Below are 16,745 nucleotides of genomic sequence, written 5' to 3'. Positions count from 1 at the left end.
AGATTGTTTTTAGTAATCCACAAAACAATGGCATATCTAGCACTAATGGAGTTTTAGGTTTGACGAAAAATGGAAGTATTTACCTCAAAATGTTCCTTGAGGACCCTGAACAGAACCTGTCACAGAATAAGCCCTGGGTGTGGGTGCTGGTTGGCTGTGACTGGTTTGGGCAAGTGAGATCAGTACCCAGCACCTCTGGCACATGTGGCCATGGCTGAATCCCCCATGTCTCCAAAGGCCCTGTCCTGGGCTGGGCAGCCAGTTGCTGACAGCAGAGCAGAGGCAGTGGGGCCACGGGTCTGCAGGGACCTGGGCACAGAGCTGGCTCTCCCTGTCTTCCAACCAGAGTAGGGAGTTGACCCCGACTTCCCTCTTTGGTCCTGTCAGGTAGGGTGGGAAAGGTGCAGCCCTGACCACAGCAGGTGGGCAGCACCCTCGGCTGAGCGCCCAGGTGGTTACTATGCCTACAACTGCCTTCCATTCAGCCCTAGTGACACAGCACATCTATGTGAAAACTTGCAACTCACGTCCTCAGATCCTGAACCAGAGCGTGCTGCTGGGGGTACCATTTCACCACGAGAGTTACAGCAGAGAAACTGACCGAACAGCTTTTCCAATATTTAATTATAACAACAGGTACAAAATTAACTGGTCTGCAAGCAATGCATTGTTTCTTTAAAAGTGGTTTTCTTGCAACCAGTTCAGTTTACAGGAGAAGTTCCTGAGGCCAGGACGTAATGGGTGATTTGGAAACACCGAGCAGCCTGGGGAAGAGGAGCAAGCGCAGGGAACGACTAGATTGCAAGCACTCACTTCCCTCACAGGCGGTGGGGCCTGCACCACGCAGATGGGGGACACTGTCTACTCTGACTCAGCGAACAGGCAGGGCCTTGCTTAGGGAACCGGAGTGCGCAAGAACGTCCAGGAGCGCCTCCGTGTCCCCTCCGTGGGGAGTTGGGTGCACGAGCGCTTTGCATGGCCAGTCTCAGTTACGAAAGAGCCTCCTCACACCCCTACCACACCGGCCAGCGCCCCCGCGGCCTAGCCCGAAGCGGGGAACCGAGCCAGGCCGGGATATTCTCGCCCCTAAGTGGCGCGGGGCGGAGCTGGGGCGGGACCAGGCCGGCTACCGCAGCACTCGGGGGCCGGGTGGGGCGGAGCTGGGGCGGGGCCAGGCCGCTATCGCTGCGCTCGGCGGCGGAGCGGGGCGGGGCGGAGGTCACGTGTGTACACAGGGTCCGGGCGGCGTGCGCGCCGTGCCCCACCGCTCTTGCAGCCCCGAGTTGCCGCCCGCCTGCGAGTGCGTGGGCCGCCGCCCAGCGAGCGGTGAGTGGGGCCCCGGAGCCTGGGTCGGTTTGGTCGGGTGAACCCTGGGGTCTCGCTCGCGGGTGCTTGGCCGTTGCCCCGCGGGGCTCTGTGCCGTTGCGAGAGGTCCCTGTCCGTGCAGGGCGCCCTCCGCGAACCGGCAGGGGCGGGCGCCAGGTCATGAACACAGGAGGGCAGCGCTCTGCTGCTGGTGGCCCAGCGGCCACCGCTCCCTCCTGTGCCTGGCAGGGCACTGCGCCGATCGTGTGCTTTCGGGTCGCTGTGGTTGTAGCTTTCTGTCCTTTTTTATGATTAACATTTTTTTCGAAGTTTGGGGACTGTGTCTACATGTCTACTGTGTCATGTCTGTTCAGATGACAGCTGGTAGGGCATGGGAAGGCTCCTTCAAAGCTTCGATGGAAGGCAATGTCCTCCGGCCTCCAAAATGCCACATACCAGCAACAAGAATTAATACTCTAAAGGCGATAAGTCAGTAAACTAAGCATTGGTCTGAGTGTCCTGCTGTAACTAGTCGTGATGGTTCACCTTTGCCATGCATGCTATGTGGCAAACTTGAGGATAATTTTATATTTGCTGTCCGGAGCAGCATTTGTCATCTTTGATCTCCTCCTTATCCACGAAGATGTACTTATTTGAGATCTCCATTCCACTTTAAATAACCAACTCCTATCCTAACTAAGCAGCATGAAGCTAGCTTTAAAGGCCTCTGGAACTTTAAATAAAATGGTCTGACCACGTCCCCAAGCTGCTGGTGCATAATGGTGACAAGATACTCTACCGCCCTAACTGGGGCACCGTGAGAGTGAAAAGAGGCCCTGTTCGTAATCAGACCTCCTGTGTAGCCACACTACCCACGACCTGCTGTGCAGCTCCTTAAAGAGCTGCTGCAATGTCCAGCCCTCCCAACCAACTGAAGAAGATCTCTAAAGATAAATGGCATTAAAAAATAGTTGATATTTTTTGAGTGCTTACTGTGCCTTTTCACTGATGGGACGCAGGACTCAGAGCAGTGGAGCCCATGCTGAGCCACACAGGTGCTCACATCCCTGCGTTGTTCTGCCTCTCTGGAGACTAGGGGATGGATATCCTGAGGATAGAGGAACACAGACTTGGGGCAGAACGTAAATGTGAAAGTTGGCTTGGGGTCCTTGTAACTCACACCCTAGTAAGTTGATGAGAGAGAAAGGTTAAGTACATCCACCTAATGTGGGCCATGTGGGGTCTCAGATTAGGATGTAAAAACAGATTATATGTACTTAACAAACACTAAATGGCATACTTGCAAAGATCCTTTGCAGGAAGAGGGACGTGCTTCTCCGTGAGGAAGCTGCATCCATCTCACAGCCCCTACGATGTCATTTGGACTCCTAAAAAAATAACTACCACCTGGCCTTTAATGACCCAAACACACTGTTGAAAGAGACACACCAGGGCCTTGCCTTGGGGAGGGGCCTTACAGCCCGAAAGCCAGGCCATGTGCAAGTACACAGGACACCCTGGCGGTCTAGTTCTCTTTAAATAGCGCTTCCCAGGCAGGGAAGCTCCTCAACCCTCCAGAGCTCTTGCCACCCACTTGCCTGATGGGGCAGCTGAGGGCTGCTACATCTGTCCACAGGGTCTCAGAGGCCCACGACCCCAAAACCCCACCCAGGTATCACAGAGCAGAGGAAACGAGTCTGAAGAGTAAAATGGTAGATTTTCTCTCTAATCTGAGATGGTGCTGAGGTGCAGAACCCACAAGAGCAAGTGGTCTGCTCAAGAGCCTCCACGTGTAAACAAAACACCCTTGAATAGCAGACAGACAGGACCAGATGGGGCAGGTGTCCTGGGCATCCCTGCAGGTCCACCCTGGGGTCCCTTCCCTTCCCACACACCCAGGGGAGCTCTGCCAGGAGTCTCCCATTTTAATTAGAACCAGAGTGAACTATGCAAGCCAAATTTGACAAGTAAAAATAACCTGGCTGCTTCCTCCTTTGGAAAGAACCACCACCGTGATAAGATCTGTGGCTCAGCACACTTCCCTGCGGGTAAGACCACACCTAGCTAAACGCTGGGCTAGACCCGGGGCCCAGGTGAGGTGCCAAGCCTGCCCAGGGTCTGAAATGGAGACTGTTCCCAGTCTGGTCCTTGAATTTCTGAGGAAGTCTTTCTTGTTTGTTTCTGGTTTTTCCTGGTCTGGTGTATCTAGAAAGGGCATTAGCGTCCTACAGTTAGTCAGGGAACAAAAAAGCCCAAGTAACTAGTGCTCCATAAACAAAGGATGCGTATCCCATCTTCTTCCAGGGAAACAGAGCCACAGCCCCTGGCACTGGTGCCCAGCCTTCTCACCGGCCGGGGAACTGGTTGCTTGGTCTTAGTCCCCCCCAGAGTCCTTCCTTGAGCCAGCAACATGCTCACTCTTTTCCATGGAGAAGGAGGCATTCTCTGTGCATCTAAGCCAGGCTGCCTGATTCACTCTCACTACTCTGCAGTGTAGAACTGTAAAAAGCAAAAGCTACAAAAATCAAAACAACCTGTCTATATAATGAACCATTTCTTATCATCCCAGGAAGGCAGGGTGATTGTGATAGGAATCAGTGTGCGTAAGCTCTCCACATTGAAAAACCTATGAAAACATCAGCCTTTCCGGAGCGTCAGGCTCCTAAGAGCTGGATGTTAATTGTCGCCAAAGCCTCTGCCCATTACTGCAAAAGGAAACAAACATTCAGGAGTCATTTTCAAAGCATTGTGATTGTTCCGGAACATTCACCCGGAGTCAAGAGTCTCCTGGTACACAGGAGGTCTACTTCACACAGAAACAAGCTACCAGCCCCTCAGGCAGGAGGCTGAGCACCTTCCCTATCCTTTCCCCACTGTCCTTCTTGGGGCACCCCAGGCCCTGCGATGGTATATCCACTCAAATCTAAATCTCTCCAGAGGTAAGACCACTGTCCTGGAATAAGAGGCACTTCCTGCCCACCCTGTCTGCCATCCTTTCTGCTCAGCACAGCAAGGAATTCTGTCAGTCACCCTGGGGAAAGCCTTTTACGTCATCTGATACATCCTCTTTCACAGTTTTCACTCAATGGTCAGCCAGGCTGCTTGAGCACAAGTAAAGAGAAGCTTCCCTACCTTGAAAGAGCCCCTAGTAGGCAGGAAGGAGGGTGGAAGCAGAGTCTGCACCAGCATGACTGGCTGGGGTGTGGACACAGTAGTCGGGGAGCAGGGGGGTTCCCAGGAGTGCTGATGTCCACAATAAGACATCAAGGATGAGTTAGTGTTTGGCAAGTGGACATGGGGCAGCAAGGACGGGCTCAGCACATGCAAAGACAGCAGTGGAAAAGAATACCTTCGACCCTAACCCTAATTCCAGTGGGCTCCACTCTGTGGGCCTGGCAAGCCCCAGCTCTGAGGACCCCTGAACAACAGAGGATAGAATTTCCTGATTAACAGAGGCAAGGAAATAAAGTGTTATGGTCTTAGTGAAACTAGCTCGGCCACCTTGGAATGGGACGGTTCCTCTTTGCTGGCTTTTTGTTTCTGTCAGCTCTGTGCCTCTCTCTCTCACACTCACACAGACCCAGTTGCCTTGCGGCTTCCCAGGTGGCGGGCTCCTGCCATCACCTGAGTCACCATCACCACACTCCCCCTTTGTCCACTCCAGGCAGCCCATCTCCACTGGGATCATTAATGAATTTAGCCCTGGATTTTGGCAAAGTTCACTCCATTGATTACAGAGATTCACTGTTAACAGGCCACCACTGGGGGCTCTTTTTAAATAAGGCATAGGAAGAAAGATGTTGTCGTCTCGCCATAAAATGCTTCCAACTGCCAGGCTGTGGCCCACCCCCCTGTCGACACTGCATGTCACTGCAGGGCGCTCACAGTGGAGAGGAGCCCTGCACAGAGGCCTGCACAGCTTACGCAGTGGCACAGGGCCTCGAGATGTTTCCACAAATTACAAACCGAAGAGAGCTAAGACGCTTGGAGCAGGTTCTCATTCCCAATTGCACGTTTCTTTGAAGGCAGTGAGCACAGGCCAGGGCAGCGAATATTTATAGTCTGGTTTAACACTAGTGAAACATCAGGAAATTCATTGTTTGTGTTGTCACCAAAGCCCAAACCCAGAACACAAAGACTTTAATGCTTTGCAAAGCCTCTGCAGCCTGGGCGGTGAGCTGCCCACAGGGTGTGGGTTCTGGGGTTATCTCCTCTCGCACTCGCCTGGCTGTGACGGCTCACATTGCTGTCATTCCCACCACCCCTTGGCTCCCTCCTCACATGCGTCAGTTCAGGACTCTGAGCGAAAGGTCACAGAGCAGCTTCCTCTGCCTTAATGACGCCGGGAGGAGGCTACAGGGCTACATCTGGTTCTCCTGACGCCAGGACCAACCAAGGCCTAGCAAGCGACAGCACCCTGTGTGCCCTATGGAACTGATTGATTTAATTCTCCTAACAATCTCATGAGGTGTTCCTTACACTTGGAACAACTGAGGCACAGGTACAGGAAGTTACCTGTCCAGCCAAAGGTGCACAGCCTGTGAGCAGTAAGCCTGGGACGCGTGTCCTGGCTGCCTGGCTCCAGAGCCCGAATTCCTAACCACTTCCCGCACAGGAAGGCTGGGGAGATGTGGGTTTGTTAAAGCACTTTATACCTGTTGATATTATCCACCACTAACTCAGTTCTTTCTCCCTGTAGACTGCAGGGCACGAGCCGCCCTAGCAGCAGTGCAGTTTATGGCCTGTTTAAAGTTCCCTCATACATGGTATGAGTTAGACTAGGGGTCAGCTTGGTGTCTAAATCAGAGCTGCTTTCTCAAAGAGAGAAAACTATTTGAGGACTGGAGTTACCTCGTGTTAAGCACCTGCTGCACCCAGCTGCATGACACAGACTCAGAAGCCCCTGAAGCCCCTGACGGAGCCCTGGCTGGGGCTGTGCAGCTGTGCAGCGGTCTCTATTCCACCCCCCAGCAGGACAGCACTGCACTGCTGGTGGCTGTGGCTCAGGACATGCCACCCCCTCCCAGCCCCTCTGGCTAGCCAGGCTTGGGCAGGGTTCCCCTCCCTGCAGGCTGCACTCTGAACCCACATGGCTCACCATCAGCACAAGGGCTGACCAGGGGCTCCTTGGCTGGCAAACCTGGGGCCACGGAGCACACTAGCCAAGTGCCTCAGGCCATCTGGCGGTGATCTCCAAGGGAGGTCAGCGTGCTTGAGGGGCTTGCGGTTATCAATTAGAAAAACAGATCCCAAAGCCATTTGCTGGGGGCTCAGAGCACAGCAGGGAACCATCTAACCTGGGGTGGGCACATCCATGGATTTCCTGTCCAACAAGGGGAGCTGCCCAGACGGGCTGCTCAGGCCAGTGTGGGCCCACTCTCTGCCCCCATCAGAGGTCTCAGGCCAGGCTGGGAGTCAGATCCTCCCGGGTTTTATTTTTCCCCTGAGCCTGGGGCGCACGGCTTGAGCTGATGTCCTGCGAGGGGCCTCTTCACACACTGGCACAAGGAGAGGGGGACAAAGGCCAGCTCCATGAGCAAGTCTGGCCCGAGAGCCCTCTCGAGGCTGGACAGCTCCTCAAGAAGAGCCATCTTCTTGAAAAATAGTAATCGGAGCCCAGTGTAGGGGTCTTGGCAGAAAACACCCCCACCTTATTTGTAGTGAATGACTGTCACCCAGCACATCACACGCCCAGGAAGGGGGTGCTCTGGAAACTGCTAAGTCCACAGAAACTGGGAAGGGACAAGGAACCCAAAGGGCTCCATTCCCTAGGGCCTGACCAGTGGGCCTCAGAGGAACACACCTGCCACCTGCCTGCCCACTGGCCTCTCGCTGACGCCCCAGCAGTGTCAGCGAGGTCTCACCCCACCCTCCTGGGGCGGCTGCCTTATTACCACGCCTCCTGATGGGTTCAGAGGGGCCCCACAAGCCAGCAGAGCCTGGATGGGCACGCTGCCCCCGGGAGCTTCCTGACCCCTGGCCCTGGCTGTGCTTACCCTGGCTTAGCCTTCCTCTGACAGGGACAGCTGCTAGGGTCCAAGAGGCAGACCCTCTGTGCTGCAGAGGAAGTGAGCACACCGTGACGTCCTTATGGCTTCGCACAGCCCCCCAAGCTCCACAGGAGCGTGTGGGCAGAGAGTTCTGAGCCCTCCCCATCCCAGACCTCGAGGTACACGTGGTCCTGATCACTGGCCCTCTCAAGGTTTTCTACATGGAAGCGTCACTTCTGACGCCACTTTCTGGTGTGTGCGGCATCCAGCCCTGTCCCTCCTGCTGCTCACATCTGCCTGGAGACCCTGAGCTGGGCGGGCTGAGGTTCTGTGGTGGCTGAGGGGCCTCAGCTGCTTACTCACTGCCCCAGATGAAAGCAGACCTGCTCCCATGCTCAGGCCACTGTATGCACTAGGGACACCCTCTGTGCCGTAGCCGGGATGGCCTGTCCCGCTCCTGACTACCGCTGGCCCATGGGCCCGGAAGCTAAAGCCCTCTGCATCCACCTGAAGAAGAGGCCAGACACTTCTTCCACACCAGCCTCCTCTGGACTGGGAAGTAAGTGGCAGGTGCAAGGCCAGCCCTGGCCTTTTGTATGTCCACTTTGTTCTTTGTGAGGGCAACAAGTCACGTTCCTATCATTAATGACTTCTTTTACAGGGCCCAGGCAGCCCATCCCCGCAAGATGCCCAGGGCCTGCTTCTCATAGTACACAGGGACCCTGCAGAGAGGACGGGAGGGCAGGGCAGAGAAGGGCCGGTCCTTGGTGCTCCCTGAGGACGGGCTGTGGAATGCTGCTCCCGCCATCACTGTGGGTGCTGATGTGGACCTGGGGCGGGACCTGCTGGTGGGTGGCAGGTCCCACAGGAATCCTGGGGGAGGGTTTCGGAGGTGGGAGAGGCCAGTGGGAAGAATGGAAGGTGGCTGGACCAGCCAGCCTGCTGGAGGAGTAGCTTCCAGGAGGGCCTGGCCTGGGAGGGTGGGGGCAGCTGGAGGGCGCTGGCCACGAGCCTGGTGTGGTGATAGGGCCTCCTGACAAGGGGCCTGCTGGAGTCCCTGCTGCCAAGGGCACTGCAGCAGGTGGCGGGGCCACAGGAAGGTGGATGGTTAGTCCTGCCCTTGGCAGGCAGCTCCCCAAGTGGATGTGGGTGGACCTGGGTGTGGGTCAGGAGTGCTCCACACCTGGGGCTGGGCAGCCAAGAGAGATGGCCCCAGCTCCAGGGTCAGGGATGGCCCTTCTCTGTTGTCTCTTGCGGAGAGAGACAGAAACACAGTGAGGGACCCTTCCTAGAATCTTGACAAACTCAGACTTCCAAATGTCAGACAAAAAGCCCACTTCTATGACACTAATTTGGGGGTTTTCTCCCTCAAACCCAAACCTCCCACCCCATCCAGTACCAAGTTCCTCTTTCTCATGAAGGAAGTTCGCGGCGAGCCTGGCTAACTGGAAAGACGGCCCAGTCCAGGTTGTGAGTTCCAGGGTGTTCCTCTTCCCCACATGCCGCAGGGCGGGAAGTCTCAGCACAGAGGAAGTGGAGGCCACAGGAGACCCGGAGAAGCAGGAGGGGGCAGCTCCGCCCATGCTACCCTGGGGCAGGGGATACCGGGCAACGCCAACAGCAAGTTGGACAGGACAGGACCCCCCACCTCCACAGCGTTCTTGGGAACACCTCAGCTATCGTGACCACGTGTATGTCACTAACTACCCCCTGAGCAGGAGAGGTGGGGACACAGAAGTGACATGACCCTCTGTGCCCCAACTGAACAGCTCCCACCAAGAGCATTGGCAGCCCCTGTGGGTTGCAACTTGCAGCTGTCTGGCCTGCAAGCCATGGCCAACACCCTGCAGGTGGAGGCAGTGCTTAGTGTGAGTGCGCCTAGGGGGCCCTGCCGGAGCGGCACCACTGGCGTGGACGGCTGCCGTCAGCTGCACACCTGCCCTTCCCAGCTGCCCCTCGCCCCTCTCACCTCAGCTCCTAACACAGACGAGACTCATTTTTTAACTTTATGAACATCCCCTACAAAACTAGCCCACGAATCCACCCATCCACAAGTCATTTTGCTCCCGAGATCTCTAAGTAACACCTGGTAAGAGGAGGTGTTTCCCAAGAAAGAATGTCAGAACAAAAAAGCACAGTGTGTCATTTTTAGGCTGAAAGTGAATGAAAACAGGCAGCTTTTAGCTCCTAATCTTGATTTGAAATAAAAATCTTTGTAATTGATATGTAATAAACTGCACATAGAAGCTACTTCTAGCTTTAAAAGTTTATAAATTCTTCAGTATTTACAAGCTGTCAGTACATACAAGTTTACTCAGGTATGTTTTCAGTCTGAAGCCCAGCACTGAGGGTCACCACCTGCCCTCCCGCATGCCTGGGCTAGGTGACACTAGGCAAGACGGGGCTGTACCAGCACGGGACGCATGGAGGAAATGCTAAGCAGATTTTACCCCATGTGACGCTCTCCCAAGAATCGGGCCATTCTTAGCCCTGTGCTGGCTGCCCTCCTGCTCGCAGTGCTTGGGGCAGGCATTGGCAGTCCAGGCAGCTCCTGCCTCAGCTCCCTGCACAGACGGCGCAAATCGGACAAACCAGCCCAGCGCGGCTCCGTCTGCAGGAGGAACCTGGGGCTGGGTCCAGCCCTCACTGGAACGCTCAGTTTGCGTGGCCAGCTTAGCTCTTCTCCAACCGCACTGTTACACGCGTTCACGGCGGGGGACACATGTGTCAGGAGGCTGCAGAGCACACCTCCGTCTTCACTCTCGGCTCTGAGCCTGCCCTTGCCTGTGCTGTGCCTCCCAGAGCTGTTTCCCTCGGGCCGAAGCGCAAGCAGCCAGGGCTTCTTTCCGCAGCAGACGCACAGTGAGGTCCAACTACTTTGTTCTGTTTTCTACAGACAAGCATCTATTCAGTTTATTTCCTCAAGGAAAAAGGGGATGCATGACTGAACTTCTTAGGCACGACGTGCATCAGGAGTGCCCACACGGACCCTGGGCAGAAGTGCCACCGGACGCCACAGCGTCTGCCTGCACCCAGCCAGCCCCCAAGGAGCCACATGCTGATCCCACAGCCGCCCGTCCCTGCAGAACCTCGGCTTCTTGAAACTGGCTGTAAACAGAGAGAGGGAGGGGCCGCTGCGCCTGCCAAGGGAGGCAGGAACTTTGTGAGTAATTTACTGGAGGAAAAACAAGTGGTGTGCCTGCATCCTGGGGCCGTGTGCTCTTGCTCTGGCACCGTGCACGGTGCTGCAGATGCGGAGGCTGCGGGTCTCGGTGCAGTCACAGTGCAGGCCCCTCTGGCTCTCATGCTGCTCTCTGATGGTATCGGTTGTCCACAGCACAAAGAAACGTGGGACCCCAAATAAAGGTAGGAACCCAGCAGCCAGCAAGGCGGTGGAGGCTGAGAGCTGACCAGGGGAGGCAGGAAGGGCTCCGTGCAGCCTGCCACCATGGGGACATCTTTAAATGCCAGGGGCTGGGCCAGAGCAGGACCCAGGAGGGGCCGGGCCTCTGCCAGATCTGGCAGGTGAAGGTGGCCCCAGCCAGACTGTGGCCCTCTTGTAAATAAAGCCGGGGGACAACATGGGTCACGTGCATGAGGGCCCTTCCTCCTCAGAGGACCCTGTCAACCTCACATGCTTTGTCCCTAGTGTGGGAACACCTGGGAACAGCTCAGACAAACCCTGGGGCCTTGGACGCCACGTGAGGCCAGGCCAGGCCAGGCTGCTCTTGGGGTGGAGACACTCTGCTTGCTGACATCCACTTGCAGGGATGGGAGCTGGAGGGAACTCAAGAGGAGAGCACAGTGCTTCCTAGGACTCATGGCCAGTGGGGTCTGATGGACGACATCCCCAAACTGGGGACTCCTACTCAGCCCCCAGTCACAGCCAAAGCCAAGCAGCAAGGCACGTGGGTGCTGGGGGGCAAACATACGTGGAAGACATCATTCAGTCCTCCAGCCCCTGGCCACAGAGGCAGTTGGGTGGCCGAGATTGGGGGTGGGAAAACAGTGGAACAGGAAGAAGAGAATGCAAGACCAGCACCAGGTGCCAGGTCAGCACACAGATGGAGGCAGGGACGCCCTCTCCAGCTCCAGGAGGGCAGCCACTTCTTACTGCCTGCCTGGTGCTTGTGCCATCTGCCCAAGAGGGGTCTGGCCCTGACAGACCCTGTGGGTGCCGCCAGCCCAGCCCAGGAGGTCCGGTCAGGATGTGGCTAGTGAAGGGACGGACGGCCAGCGGGTAAGGAGCAGTTGTCTGGATTTCAGGACCCGTGTCCATGTCGTGGACAAGAGTGAACATTCCTCCCTGGAGTGATGTGACCTGCACGTGTGGGCGGGCACCCAGTGTGGCCTAAGTCTTAGCATCTTCATCATCACCTGACACTCATCTCAGGTTGCCAGGTGGCATTCATTAGGGTTGCAGAACCACATGCCCACTCAGTGTCCTTCCCGCGCACATCTGAGGATCGAGGCTGTGAGTCCCAAAGGAATTTCCCCATGTGCCCATCTGCCCGCTGCCATGCGCCGGCTCTGGGGACATGAAGTGCAGAGGCGTGGGGCAGACCCGCAGGGCAGTGCCGCTGTGCTGTGGGACGTGCACAGGATGCCCCAGAGCAGGGTCTGAGGCTCTTGCTCCCTTGGCAGCCCGACTTCCTCACTGTGTTCCTGCCTCGGGGGACAGGAATGGTTGCTGTGTCTGCTGGGACGCTCGTTCATTGCGAGAGCAAGAGATCTGGCTGAACCAACTACCTTCTGAATGTGAGGTTTCCCCCAAAGAACTGGATGTTCCTGAAGAATATCTGTTCTCTGGGAGAGAAGGGAACACTTTATATTGTGCTTCCACCTGCCAATTTCTTGTTCAGTTATGACAAGACTGGGTGTGTGCCCAGAGTCTCCCACAGGCTACGACTGACAGACCGCTCTGCCCTGAACCCAGGCGCTGTGCTGCCTCTGAGGCGCCAGGTCCTGGGCCAGGACCACCCTGGCATGGGGAGGGAAGCCCCAGGGCCAACCACCCACGCCGCCCATCTCTCGCAGCACTGGCAGGACCTGAGCACCCACAGGCACCCGACAAACCGCTAAGTCACAGCGTTGGGCCCATCCAACCTCATCAAGATGTTCCCTTAGGCCTCATGGCACCTGCAGAGCAGCTCTGAGCACATGGGACGCGCTGAGCTCACGCTCCAGTCCCAGCTCCACATGCCGTGGGCTCTCTGGGGCCACGGCCCCTCCAGGCTCAGCTCTCGTCCACCAGAGCTGGCACAGCTGCTCACACACAGTCCACGCGTGCTCCTGTGGGGCTCCCGCGAGCCTTCTTGCTCTGCTCAGCAAGTGGCACATGAGCAGGCATGTCTCCACATCCCACCGGACGACGGCTGCGTGAGGCGGCGCCCAGCGCAGGGCAGGAACTCAGCACGTCAGTGTGAGGAGCTGGAGGGAGCCAGGTGGGGACAGCTCATCCCAGGGCTGGGGGCTGCAGCACCAGGTGCTGTCCGGTGGCCTGGGGAACAGGGTGGGTTTTCTGGCCCTGAGGAGCCTCCTCCTGGTGGAGAAAAACCCCCCACACTACCAGCTGGTGCTGAGGACTGTGGCGGGTCGGGCCGAGTAGGACAAAGAGGAGGGCATGGAGCACTCGCTGACCAGCTTCTGTTAGGGGCGTCCAGAATAAACTACCCATCACCCAGGATCTCCAACAATACTTCCTTCTGACACTGATGAGAAAAAAAATCAGTTCCCGGCTGGGGCCACTGTCTATGTGGGGTCTGCACTTCCTCCCACATCCCACAGCTGCGCATGGTGCTAACGCGGTGTCCACATAGCACCCGTCTGCCTGTGGATGTACAAGCCCTGCACTGGACAGCGTCCTGGCCAAGCTGGTACCTGCCTGTGCCCCGAGCTGCCGGGATAGGCGCTGACCACCCTCGACCCTGAACTGGAATAAGTGGGTTGGAAAATGAATGAATGAATACAATTACTGTAAAATAAAAATTTGCAAAGTCTACGATAATCATACACATGCACAGCAATAAATGACGTGGTATGGACGCACTCAGTGAGTTTCTGTATTTGTGACTGTTTGCGGGCTGCGTGGTGGCAGGAGGTGCTCTATACAGCTCGCTTCACAAGCATTTATCCTGATTTCACCCACCACCACCACCAAACGCCTCACCAAAAGTTGGGTAAATATTATCTCACTTGTTTTTATTAACCTTTCTTAAATGTACATGTAGCTCACATTTATTTCAATGTTGAATATTAGAAGTGTTTGGGGTCTTTACTTAGAAGTCTGGTGATGTTTTTGTGACCAGAAATCAGCTGTAGAAACTTGGCTCATTTCTGTCAATTACGCTTTCAATATATGTCCTTTTGCTTAAAGTCACAGTTTCCAAGAACCTATCGACAGCTTACCACAGTCACATTTCTCAAGAAGCAGCTCAGGGAGACTCACCGTGGCCACTGACGTTACTGCAGCATCATAAGCTTTGGCCACAGCAGCCCAGGCCAGGACTTCACATAGTCGTTCATTGACTGTGTTCTCTTAGGGCAGACTCTGGTCTCTGGAGCCCCCCGGGCTGGTAGGAGGCCCCCACCCGGGCTGGTAAGAGGCCCCCTCTGTATTTCTGAACCACTCCTGGCCCTGCCCTGGGAAGGGGACATGAGCTGACTTCTTGTTCCTTCCTCCCGCAGAGTCACAGAGCCTCACCGGCCGCCATGTGGGACTGCGGCTGGCTCAACGGGACAGGCAGGAGTGAGGAGCCACCCGCCTGCCAGGACCTGCAGCTTGGGCTGTCCGTGCTGTCACTGCTCTGCCTGGCCGCAGGCGTCCCCGTCGGCTTCTGCTACAATGGCCTGCTGGTGCTGGCCAACCTGCACAGCAAGAGCAGCATGACCATGCCAGATGTGTACTTCGTCAACATGGCCGTGGCGGGCCTAGTCCTCAACGCTCTGGCCCCCGTGTGCCTCCTCGGCACCCCTGGCTCAGCATGGGCCCCATGGAGTGTCAGCAGCGAGGCACACATTGCTCTGCTGATCCCATTCAACGTGTCCTCCCTGGTGGCCACATACTCCACCACCCTGCTCAGCCTCGACCACTACATCGAGCGCGCGCTGCCACGGACCCACATGGCCAGCGTGCACAACACCCGGCACGTGTGTGGCTTCATCTGGGGCGGGGCCCTGCTAACTAGCTTCTCCTCACTGCTTTTCTACATCTGCAGCCGTGTGTCCTCCCGGGTCCTGGAGTGCGCCAAGATGCAGAGCACAGAGGCTGCTGACGCCATCCTGGTGCTCATTGGCTATGTGGTGCCAGCACCGGCCGCCATCTATGGGCTGGTGCTCATCTCGCGCATCCAGAAGGCAGACACGCCACTTGACCAGGACACGGGGAGGCTGGACCCCTCAGCACACAGGCTCCTGGTGGCCACAGTGTGCACACAGTTTGGGCTCTGGACGCCTCACTACCTGACCCTCCTGGGACACACAGTCCTGGTCTCTCGTGGGAAGCCAGTGGACGCTAACTACGCAGGGATAGTGCACCTCGCGAAGGATTTATCGAAAGTCTTGGCCTTCTCGAGCAGCTTTGTGATGCCCCTTCTTTACCGCCACATGAACAAAAGCTTCCCCAGCAAGCTTGGGCGGCTGATGAAGAAGATGCGCTGTGGGCGCCAGCACTGCGCCCCAGACCCCGCAGGGCTGCAGCAAGTGTTGACGTAGGTGGCCTGGGTCAGGTAGCCAAGCCCAAGGCCCTCGCTGACTCCCTCCTGGGACACAAACTAAAGTTCCGATGGACGCATGGCACTTTGCTACCCTGGCACTCTCGCCTGTCCTCTCCAGAAAGAGATGCACCAAGGCCAGAACAGCACAGGGTGTTTTTCGTGAAGTTTTCTATGTTTTTCCTAAAAGGCCACTCTCAGGCCAAGGCTGTGTTGTTCAAAGCAACAGGTTCCTGGTGTGAAGAATCCGCTGCATTCTTATTAACATGCCTGCTTTCTCTTGGAGATGTGTGCGTTTCCCCTAAACACACACCCTAAGGTCCAGGCCCGCAGCCTCAACACCAGGCGTTCATGAAGTGATAAGAATCTAAAGCCACTATTTATACTGTGTTTGAATTGTTAAAATACTTGATTCCTCCTCATTTCTTTGGTGTCATAGAAAAATGACAAGTATTAAAATGAAGGAAATGCTACAAAGGCATGTTGGTATCTGGCTGGGGCTGGCGGGTGGGCTGGCCTCCAGGATGTGCTGTGGGCACACGTGTTCTTAACGTAGTCCCTGAAAAATGTGCCTGAGATGCAGCTGGTTTTAAACTGGGAATAATTAAGTAGCACAACACTCTCTCCTTACCCACCAAATGTACTCGATATGCCCACGGCCCCCACAGAAACATCACTTCAAAGTGTGCACAAAACTGAAGAGTATAATAAACTGAGGAAAGAAAAATGCTGTTAGGATTTCTAACTTAATGCTAAGGCTGAAAGGGCATCCCCAGGGAAGAGAGGTCTGGACGGCCGGATGAAGTGCCCCATGAGGTCTGCTGGGGAGTGACAGGACAAGCCTGCAGCTGGGCTACCCGGGATGGCCAGGGACCAGCATCGCACCTGTGGGAGACCCCGTAGCCTCACGTGGGAGGTAGCCCAGGCTAGCCTATTCCATTAGGAGCTACACAGATGTTAGCTGTGAGGTGGGCCCAGGTGAAGCACTCCCTTCTCCCAGACACAGAGGTGTCCCTGGTATAAAGGTGACACAGGTGAGGCACCCCTCCCCCAGACACAGAGGTGTCCCTGGTCTAGAGATGACACATGTGAGGCTCCCCCTTTCCCCGGGCACAGAGGAGTCCCTGGTCTAGAGGCGACACAGGTGAGGCTCCCCCTCCCCGGGCATAGAGGTGTCCTTGGTCTAGTGGCTGGGATACAAAACTTGCCCTATTTCCTGATCCGATTATTAGAGAAGTTTTCAGAGTTACTTCTGACTGTCAAATTTTTGTTTTAAGGTGTGCCAGTGTCCCATTCCAACCTTTAAGCTGCAAGTTTGACTTTCCCTCCCGCCACTCCTTCCCAAGCACAGAGCTGGGCGGGAGGTTTGTCTATCTTGAGACCAGGGAAGCCTTCCTGCCCCCACAGCTCTGCCTGGAACCCTTGGTGGAGAAATGACAAACTGGCCCTGCAGATTGCAGCTGGCACTGGCTGGCTGGCGGATGCTGAACCATTTGTAATTCTCCTCTTGCAGGTGAGCAGGCCCAGGGCCAAGGGCAGCCCAGCTCTTTGGGGAGGACTGGTCTGTGGTGGTAGCATCCTCGTTTGGAACAAGAGACCCTCTTCCTGGCTTAGGCCTTCGAGCACCTCTTGCTCCTGGTAGAGTTCCCAGGAACAGGGCAGACCCCGTTCAGGGCTCAGGAGAGGCGCTGGGGCCTGTGCCCAGTTCCTCCATCCAACTGGTCTTCCCCAAACAGAG

General features: G+C 56.1%; 2 protein-coding genes across 4 annotated transcripts in view; one reads left to right on the top strand and one right to left on the bottom strand.

Annotated features, from left to right (window-relative positions):
- LOC105805943 (chromosome unknown open reading frame, human C7orf50) overlaps nucleotides 1–16,745 on the bottom strand; it is a 115,435-nt gene that overhangs the window by 29,349 nt on the left and 69,341 nt on the right. The window lies entirely within an intron of this gene.
- On the top strand, nucleotides 1,256–16,575 carry GPR146 (G protein-coupled receptor 146). 3 transcript variants are annotated; one of them, XM_012639103.1, is made up of 3 exons: nucleotides 1,256–1,326; nucleotides 10,192–10,458; nucleotides 13,983–16,575. In XM_012639103.1, the coding sequence occupies exons 2-3, from the start codon at nucleotides 10,351–10,353 to the stop codon at nucleotides 15,006–15,008; spliced, it is 1,134 nt and encodes a 377-aa protein (XP_012494557.1). In that variant the 5' UTR covers nucleotides 1,256–1,326; nucleotides 10,192–10,350; the 3' UTR covers nucleotides 15,009–16,575. The 3 variants fall into 3 exon arrangements, with proteins under 3 accessions (XP_012494557.1, XP_012494558.1, XP_012494559.1); XM_012639104.1 differs by lacking the exon at nucleotides 10,192–10,458; XM_012639105.1 differs by lacking the exons at nucleotides 1,256–1,326; nucleotides 10,192–10,458 and adding an exon at nucleotides 6,485–7,854.

The sequence above is a fragment of the Propithecus coquereli genome, unplaced genomic scaffold, assembly GCF_000956105.1.
Source record: "Propithecus coquereli isolate 6110/MARCELLA unplaced genomic scaffold, Pcoq_1.0 Scaffold137, whole genome shotgun sequence".
Classification (NCBI taxonomy): Eukaryota; Metazoa; Chordata; class Mammalia; order Primates; family Indriidae; genus Propithecus; species Propithecus coquereli.
The sequence above is the reverse complement of the archived record's forward strand: the minus strand, read 5'-3'. Positions and strand labels throughout refer to the sequence as shown.

Excerpts from the sequence above, each read along its gene's own strand:
- GPR146 (XM_012639103.1), top strand. The coding sequence starts at position 10,351 with ATGCTGATCCCACAGCCGCCCGTCCCTGCAGAACCTCGGCTTCTTGAA. Across the intron at positions 10,459-13,982 it reads CCAAGGGAGGCAGGAACTTT|AGTCACAGAGCCTCACCGGC; the intron begins GTGAGTAATTTA and ends TTCCTCCCGCAG.